Genomic DNA, 8,567 nt, shown 5'->3' on the forward strand with positions numbered 1-8,567 from the left:
TTCCATTTCATGCTAGAAAAAAACCACTCCCAAGTTGATTAAATTTTCTTTGATTGCTTGATGTGAGTTGTTGATAATGGTTTTCTTACTGTTATGGGCTTGTGGAAAGCTAAAACTTCATGTAGAAGTATTCAAACCACTTGGTTTGAGCTGATTTGTAAGCTCGGGGGGGTCACTATATGTAAATCCTCTATATCACGTGCGTTCAAGGCCTATTTAAAAAGTCCCTTCTCTGTGAATTTTTTAGTGAATATAATGTATCCTTTCCTATTCAAATCTGTAATTTTTTTTTAAAATACAATAAATAAATCCCCTCTATAAATATATTTCTGTAAGTTTTAAATATTTAAAATGTCCTTCTGTTGAACCCACGTGATACTTACATATTTATACGAGTGACCCCCCCGAGTTTGTAAGAATGGGTGAAAGAGGGAAAAATAGGATAAGTGAGATACTCAAATCAATACTCAATGATTTTGCTAATTTAGCAACCTTAGAGTGCATATATGGCAAAGGGACTATGGTTTGACCTGATACCAATTTGAAATCTAGGTTGGGAGTTGGTTGATCTTGCTGATCTTCAGCGGAGATTCCATCTTGATTTTTATATCCGAAACACACATTTCCATCAGATGCGTAGCCTTTAAATGGGATCAAGTACATCATCATTAGCCCATGGACTAGCTTAACAACTCGCCTAATATAACCCTAAATCATATAGCATCCACCCCCTTGATTTGAGTCCCATTTAATGCTAATTGAAGACTTTATGGATTTTCGAGTCCCAATGGCAGTAGGTGCCTAGTTCTAGGGAATCTAGCTTCTAGTCAATGGCTTCTATTCATTTACATCGCTTCATAAAATCACCATAGCACTTGATATCTTTATAACCTTGGCAAACATTTTGTTCTAAGGTCATGCTCCCCCTCTCCTTAGAATGTACCCATCACTCTATTTTTAAACAAATTTGGCTACCTAGATGCTCATGGTTGGTAGGCTAGACACACAATGTTCCTCATGATATAATGAACCTTCTCCCTTGAGGTCAAGTAAAATCTCAAGATATAAGGAGTTGGAAGAGACCCACAAGAAATCCTCATGGTGTATTGGTGGAAATAAAAGGTTTTTCTTTTGAGATTGACACCAATCCCAAGAGCTAGTTTCATAATGATATCAAGAAAAGGTCCAAGATAAAGCGAGTTTATTTTTAAACAATCTGCTTGTATAAAATATCTAATTTAATGATGCGATTGAGAGATGTTATATCAAGAATGACTTTATATTTTGAATATCTAAATGAAAAATGACATTTTATTGGGCACTTTATTTTAGGGCTTCTCAATTTGTGATTGTGCCATAGGATACTCATTACTATTTGGATAGGTCCAAAATTTATTGTATTACTAAAAACTAACTTCAGCTGCTAAGGTGCTTAAGTGTGCTACAATAAATTCATTTGCATAAGTATCTATCTAACTTCAACTGTTAGGGTTCTTGAGTGTGCTACAACAAATTTGTCTGTATAAGGATCTATCTACCTAGTTTAATAGAATAAGTAATAAAGGGTACAACATGGCCGGGAGATGGAGTTTCAGGGTTCAACCAATGCCACTCTCTTGAATCTCACAAAAAGAGGGCTAAATTTATGCCCTCTTGAAGTAAGAGGCGATAGAAGGCAACACCTTAAATGAGGAGAGGGGGATATCAACATGCCACCTCCACTATATGAGTTAGTGAGAGGATGGACTATATGGATGAAGTGGTACATTAGAGGCTATTTTACTTGCCTCTTAGCCATGCCACAAAATTTTGAGGAGTTGTCATCGCTATCTCCAAGTTATGATAAATATGCAATGGATCTAACTTCCATGAATAATATGATGCTGATCTTGAAGTAGCGATCTTTGATGTAGAGGATGATCTTGGAAGTAGCAATCTATGTTTGATGTAGATGACATAAAATTCGAATAACTCTTCTTATGTCATAGCAAAACCTAGAAGGTGCACTTGGATTGTTCCCAAGGTGAGTGTGGTTGATCTTCTCTCAGTGGGTGCTTTTCCTTGCCAATCCATTCAATGTACACTCCTTAATGACCTCATACTATGGTTTGGTACGAGTCTCCTTAGTCCTTGTGTCGCTAGAGGTTGTTTTGTTTAGGCTTTTTTTGCAGCTTCTTACCTATGTGGTAGTAGATATTTATTATTTCCTGAAAGCGCTAGTGTAGGAGGTCAAGGTCGCTTCCCTTGGGTACCCAATTGTGTAGTCATGGTACACATGGATCTCCTTGGTCTTCATGGTAGTATACACATGGTTCTCCTTGTTTTGTGACTCCTCCCTCTCTTTTTATTTGCACAATGTATATCTTGGTATAGCAACCACAAAAAATGTAAGCCCAAGGATAAACCACCTGCGAGTGAACATGTTTCCCTTCACTACACATTTGTCTTAGTTTAGTTTTTTTGTAGCACAATACACATTTGTCTTAGTTTAGTTGTTTAGTTTTGTGTAGCACAATATGATGGCTCTTATATTTTTCGCATACTAATTACTACATTTTAAGTGTACACAAGGCTTATATATGGATGAGGTGGTACTCTATAGGCTATTTTTGTACTTGCCTCTTAGCCGTGCCACAAAAATTTGAGTTATCATCATCATCTCCAAATTGTGATAGATATCCATTGGATCTAACTCCCATGCGTATAATCATGATTTGGAAGTAGATATCATTGATGAAGAGGTGGTGTTTTAGTCCTTTGTTGAAATAACTCTCATTATTTCATTGTCTATGACACAAGGTGCGTCAAAGTTTCTACCTCTCTATTAACAGAAGTTTAAGATTTGTTGATCTTCTCTTAACAGGTGCTTTCCTTTGGCAATCTAAGCTTTGTGGTGCATGTATTCTTTTGAGCTGATAGTATCATTTAGTACTAGTCTCATTAGGCATTGTTGGCTAAAGGTGGTTGTTTGGGATTCCTTGGCATTTTCTTACCTATGTGGTAGCTATTAATTATTTCTTGAGAGGTCTAGTGTAGGTCAATTTGCTAACTTCTTTTTCAATGTACTTTATTAGAATTTAGTGAATCCTTAGGTTTGTTATGGTGGAGAATTGATCATGAATGAATGTTGGCTAGCTTCTTGGATGCTTCCTATAAGGTTCCTCCCTCCAGCTTTGGAGATATAAAGGTGTAAGAACCTCCCCTTTAGTTTTTGTAATCATCCCCCAATTTAAAATTATACAAGAAAACATTGTTTTCCCTTGTTTTGGCCTAGAGAGAGAAAATGGTATAGAGAGAGGTAATACAAATTTGAGATATTTTTGGATACGAAATTTTTTCTAAAATCTTAGATGAATTCCCTTGAAACAGAAGTTCAAAAAGAATTTTCCAATGTGCATTAGAAATTAATTGAATATGTGTATTGAAGACCTTAGCCTAAGGGTCCACAATTTCAGAAATTTTTTATTAAGGTCCAAATAAGGTTCTAAAGGGCCAATTGGATTAATGCAAGTGTTGGGATGACAAAAATACCAAGAATAAAATAAAATATCCCAAAAATGAGTGAATGCTCACATAAGATAAAGAGTTAACGAAGTATTGGGTTTATTAGTTAAAAATTAAGTTTTCTAGTAAAAAAATTAATTTTTGACACCTCAGTATAAGGGAAAGGGCTCATGAAGGAGGCACCTTTTTTCATCATTGCCTTGCATTTTCAATTCAAAAAATGAGATATTTATATCTCTCATCTCTCCTCCTGCAAACTAGATCAAAAAGTGAGCCAAGCTGGTCCAAAAATTATCCAAAATCAAAGGTAAGCCTTAATTCAATGGTTTTTCTATCTTCTCAATGGTTACCTCCTTCCGAACCCCTCTTATGCTTGGGAAGCTTTCAATTAAATGGTTTTTTCTTGAAATCAAGCTTTCTAATGATTCATAATGTTTAAATGGTTTAATATTAATCTTTATGCTTAATTAGTGGTTTCATATTTAAATCTCTCTTTTTGGAAAGATTAATCATCTTTATGGTTAGATCCTTATTAGAAGGATGGTTATTAACGATAAACTTATTATCTTAAACAAAACTCTAGGCTTGACAAGTTAGAGAAAAAGATTAGGTATTTTTATGATCTTAATCTAGTTAAAAATGATGATTATTTTCTTTAAGCTTATTTATGATTAATAAAAATCATATTATTTTATTTTAAGTTGAAAAAGGGTTATGCTAACATTTTTGGAAATAAGGAATGGATATTTAAGAATAACCAAGAGATTTAATTATAATTATACCTATAATTATGTTATGTATACGTAAATAAATTTTAGTTTAAAAGAGAAGTTCTTATTATATTTCAATTATGAATATTCATTTAAAGTTAGGAAATCAAACATTCTTAGAAGTTGCAGCGAAGCTATGGCAAAATTTTCCAGAAAAAGATAAATCTTATTTTTATGCATAAATTTAATAAAGCAAAAAGAGGAATTCCCATCATATTCTAGGCATAGACATTTTTATGCTTAAAGAATGATTTTTGTTATATTTATGGAAAATACTTTTATAGTATTTATGCATAATTTTTAAATAGAGAAAAGAGGGTTTCTGTTATATTTATCTTGATATATGTACATGCATAAATAAATTTTATGCTAAAAGTGGAGTTTTGAGCATTATTCAATAGTAAGAAAAATAAAGAAGGTGATGCACAAATTTTACAAAAATTTCAATTTATGAGAATTATGAAAATGATTCATTTAGATAAATGGATTAGTGTTTATACTAAAAGAGTAAATATCGTTATAATTGATTTTATAAATTCCATGAATCTTTTATTCAAAAAGAAGAATAGCTCAACACGAGTTGTCACTCATGTTGTGCCTAGTAGACCATTTCACCTTTATGCTACTAGCGCATTTGGTAGTTGAGATGATGGGATCTTTGACATTGATTCTATAGTTGGACTACACCTACCTAGTCCAATCGAGTTATAGCATACTTATCCTGCGAGCTCACCTATTTAGCATGTTATCATTATAGACCGCTTGTATATAGTACTCTAGTACTTATGTTGGTTTTCACTTATCTTTTATAGAACTCTTTTGAAAACAAGAAGAAGAAGAAGACGATTTCAGCCTTCCATCCATTGTTGTGTGAGCATGTGTGTGCTTGCAAGAGCTCAAGCTCTCTCTCCTCCTCCAATCTTTTCATCCCTCAGTGCATGTCTTATTAGAGGCTAGGGCACTTGGCACCTTTCAAAGTTTCCTGCCTTTTCCATGGCTTTATTTTCTCTTGCTTTGATCTTAGCCTCATCTTCTCTAGACTAGAGTGGTTCTCTCTAAGTGGACGTGTGGAGCTATAATAGGGATGGCATGGTTAGCATCTTTGTGGGAGCTATCCTCTTGGATTACGCATAGACACATCTCAATCCAGCTAACCCTTAGCAGAGCAAGATCATCTTAGCCGCATCTTCTCTAGACTAGAGGGGTTCTCTCTATGTGGACAAGTGGAGCTAAAAGAGGGATGACATGGTTAGGATCTTTGTGGGAGCTGTCCTCTTGGATTAGGCAGCAGAGACACATCTCAATCCAGCTGACCCTTCGTAGTAGTAAGATCACCAAGAACTATCCCAGATTACCTCCTACAAGTCCCATGTATTACCTAGAAGATTTAGGACATCTTAGCATCCTTCTCGTTCTTCACAAAGGACAATCCAAGTTGCTCTCAAGCAAGCCCATCAAGAGATTGGTCTCTTTCTCCAGTCAGCTTCCTGAGAGTGAAAAGGGGCCTTTCAAGAGTTTTACATCTTTATGCCAACACAATGCCTAGATCGAGAGACTACTCTTGAAGGCACTGAAGAGAGGTGAGGTTGCGTCTAATGTGGAGGCCACTTGCATTGCTCTCTTGAGGCATTAGAGCGGTAAAGGGTGGAGTACAAATACCATGTAAGAGTTTCCTTTTTCTCATGCCATCGTGGAAATGTCTAGTAGGGTCATATCCTGTGAGTCTCATTTCATGTACATCCTCCCTCTTTTTTACATTTACGATGCATGCTAACCAAAGCCCTCGAGGATTGTGTTGGCATACGTGGGGCCAAACTTATATCAAACCTCAAGTACATCTCAAGGGGTTGTTTATTCCATGTACCTCGCCAAGCCCAAGATGACACACCACTGTACGTTTATAAATAATATTTATGGTTGTAATATTATATACTCATTTGAGACCATAATCTTGACAAGAAAAAATTGAGAATAAAAGTGACCTTCTCATCAAGTTGGGGCAAGAGAAACTTTTGAAAATTAAAAGGTTACAACCCTTAAAAATTTGCCTACCTTCAACTCAAATTTCAAAATGTAATTTTCAAAAATCTGATTCAAGTTGGATTTACACTAAACCCGAGTTTTTTTTTGGAGCACTTGGGAGGCACCCTTGCGAAAATTAGAGGTAGGACGTAGAGGCTTCTAGAACCCTGGGAAAGGAATGTTCGGGAAGCAGGTAGTAGCTCCAAGAAGGCCCTACTACTACGTTTATAATAAACCTCCACAGAGCGACTCTCCTCATCTCATCGCATCTCAATTCGCTATGATGGACGCTTGCCTATTTTTGCTACATACACACACTCTCTCTCTCTCTCTCTCTCTCTCTCTCTCTCTCTGCCGCCTTCCTCTGCCCTCACAGCAGTTACCAGTACACCTTTGTGGGATAGCTCCCACAAAGATGCTAACCATGCCATCCCTATTATAGCTCCACACGTCCACTTAGAGAGAACCACTCTAGTCTAGAGAAGATGAGGCTAAGATCAAAGCAAGAGAAAATAAAGCCATGGAAAAGGCGGGAAACTTTGAAAGGTGCCAAGTGCCCTAGCCTCTAATAAGACATGCACTGAGGGATGAAAAGATTGGAGGAGGAGAGAGAGCTTGAGCTCTTGCAAGCACACACATGCTCACACAACAATGGATGGAAGGCTGAAATCTTCTTCTTCTTCTTCTTGTTTTCAAAAGAGTTCTATAAAAGATAAGTGAAAACCAACATAAGTACTAGAGTACTATATACAAGCGGTCTATAATGATAACATGCTAAATAGGTGAGCTCGCAGGATAAGTATGCTATAACTCGATTGGACTAGATAGGTGTAGTCCAACTATAGAATCAATGTCAAGCACCCCAGCTTCGCCCGGGACGTGGCTGCGGTGGCTAATACGCAGGTGGACTGGAAGGAGACCTCGGATTCCCACATCTTCAAGGCCAACCTGCCTGGTAAGAATATCGCCCCCCCTTTCCCCCTTCCTCCTCCGTCTCTTTTATCGGAATTGACTGCTCATGAGCAAAGCCGTGTGCCCTGCTCTGCAGGTCTGGCCAAGGAGGACGTGAAGGTGCAGGTGGAAGACGGGCGCGTGCTGCAGATCAGCGGCGAGCGCAAGAAGGAGGAGACGGCTTCCTCGGACAGGTGGTACCGCGTAGAGCGGGCGCAGGGCAGCTTCCTTCGACGGTTCCGCCTCCCCGACAACGCCAAGGTGGAGGAGGTGAAGGCGGCCATGGAGAACGGCGTGCTCACCGTCACCGTCCCCAAAGTTCCCCCGCCGGAGCCCAAAGTCTGCCGTCAGAAGTGTCCAGATCTCGGGCTGAGAGAAATCGTTCAAAGACTCTCTCTCTCTCTCTGGCTATGTATGTGGTCGAGTCATGTGTGTTTATATTACAGGGTCCTTCCTGGATGTGTAGTAGAGGGACCAGTTTTGGGTGTTCTTGCACAAGTTATTAAAAAAAAAGAAGAAGAATGTATCACAACCTCTCTTTTTAAAGAATTGAAAGCTTTTGTCGATGATGTCTATCTAGCTTTACTTGTTCAACATCACGGACATGTATGATCATTTGTTTTTGCTCATGTTTAGCATATATGAATGAGGAGAGAGAGAGAGAGAGAGAGAGTGAGTGAGAGGATGGACTATATGGATGAAGTAGTACATTAGAGGCTATTGTACTTGCCTCTTAGCCATGCCACAGAATTTTGAGTTGTCGTCGCTATCTCCAACTTGTGATAAATATGCAATGGATCTAACTTTCATGAATAATATGATGTTGATCTTGAAGTAGCGATCTTTGATGTACAAGTTAATCTTGGAAGTAGCGATCTAATCTTCGATGTAGACGACGTCAAATTTAAATTACTCTTCTTATGTCATAGCAAAACCTAGCAGGTGCACTTGGAGTGTTCCCAAGATGAGTGTGGTTGATCTTCTCTCAATGGGTGCTTTTCCTTGCCAATCCATTCAATGTGCACTCTTTAATGACCTCATACTATGGTTTGGTACGAGTCTCATTAGTCCTTGTTAGTAGCTAGAGGTTGTTTTGTTTGGGCTTTTTTTTTGCATCTTCTTACCTATGTGGTAGTAGACATTTATTATTTCCTGAAAGCGCAAGTGTAGGAGGTCAAGGTCGCTTCCCTTGGGTACCCAATTGTGTAGTCATGGTACACATGGATCTCCTTGGTCTTCATGCTAGTACACAATGTATCCCTTGGTATAGCAACCACAAAAATTGTAAGCCCAAGGATAAACCATGTTTCCCTTTAGTAC

At 37.8% G+C, this 8,567-nt stretch overlaps 1 protein-coding gene across 1 annotated transcript; it reads left to right on the forward strand.

Moving 5' to 3' along the window:
* The first annotated feature begins 6,816 nt into the window (after positions 1–6,816).
* LOC147613945 (18.1 kDa class I heat shock protein-like) lies at positions 6,817–7,713 on the forward strand. Its single transcript, XM_086781326.1, has 4 exons — positions 6,817–6,842; positions 7,142–7,251; positions 7,345–7,593; positions 7,694–7,713. Exons 1-4 carry the CDS (start codon positions 6,817–6,819, stop codon positions 7,711–7,713), a joined length of 405 nt encoding a protein of 134 aa, XP_086637452.1.
* The last annotated feature ends 854 nt before the right edge of the window (positions 7,714–8,567 follow it).

The sequence above is a fragment of the Cibotium barometz genome, chromosome 43 (genome assembly GCF_041138505.1).
Source record: "Cibotium barometz isolate CiBa-2024 chromosome 43, ASM4113850v1, whole genome shotgun sequence".
Taxonomy (NCBI): domain Eukaryota; kingdom Viridiplantae; phylum Streptophyta; class Polypodiopsida; order Cyatheales; family Cibotiaceae; genus Cibotium; species Cibotium barometz.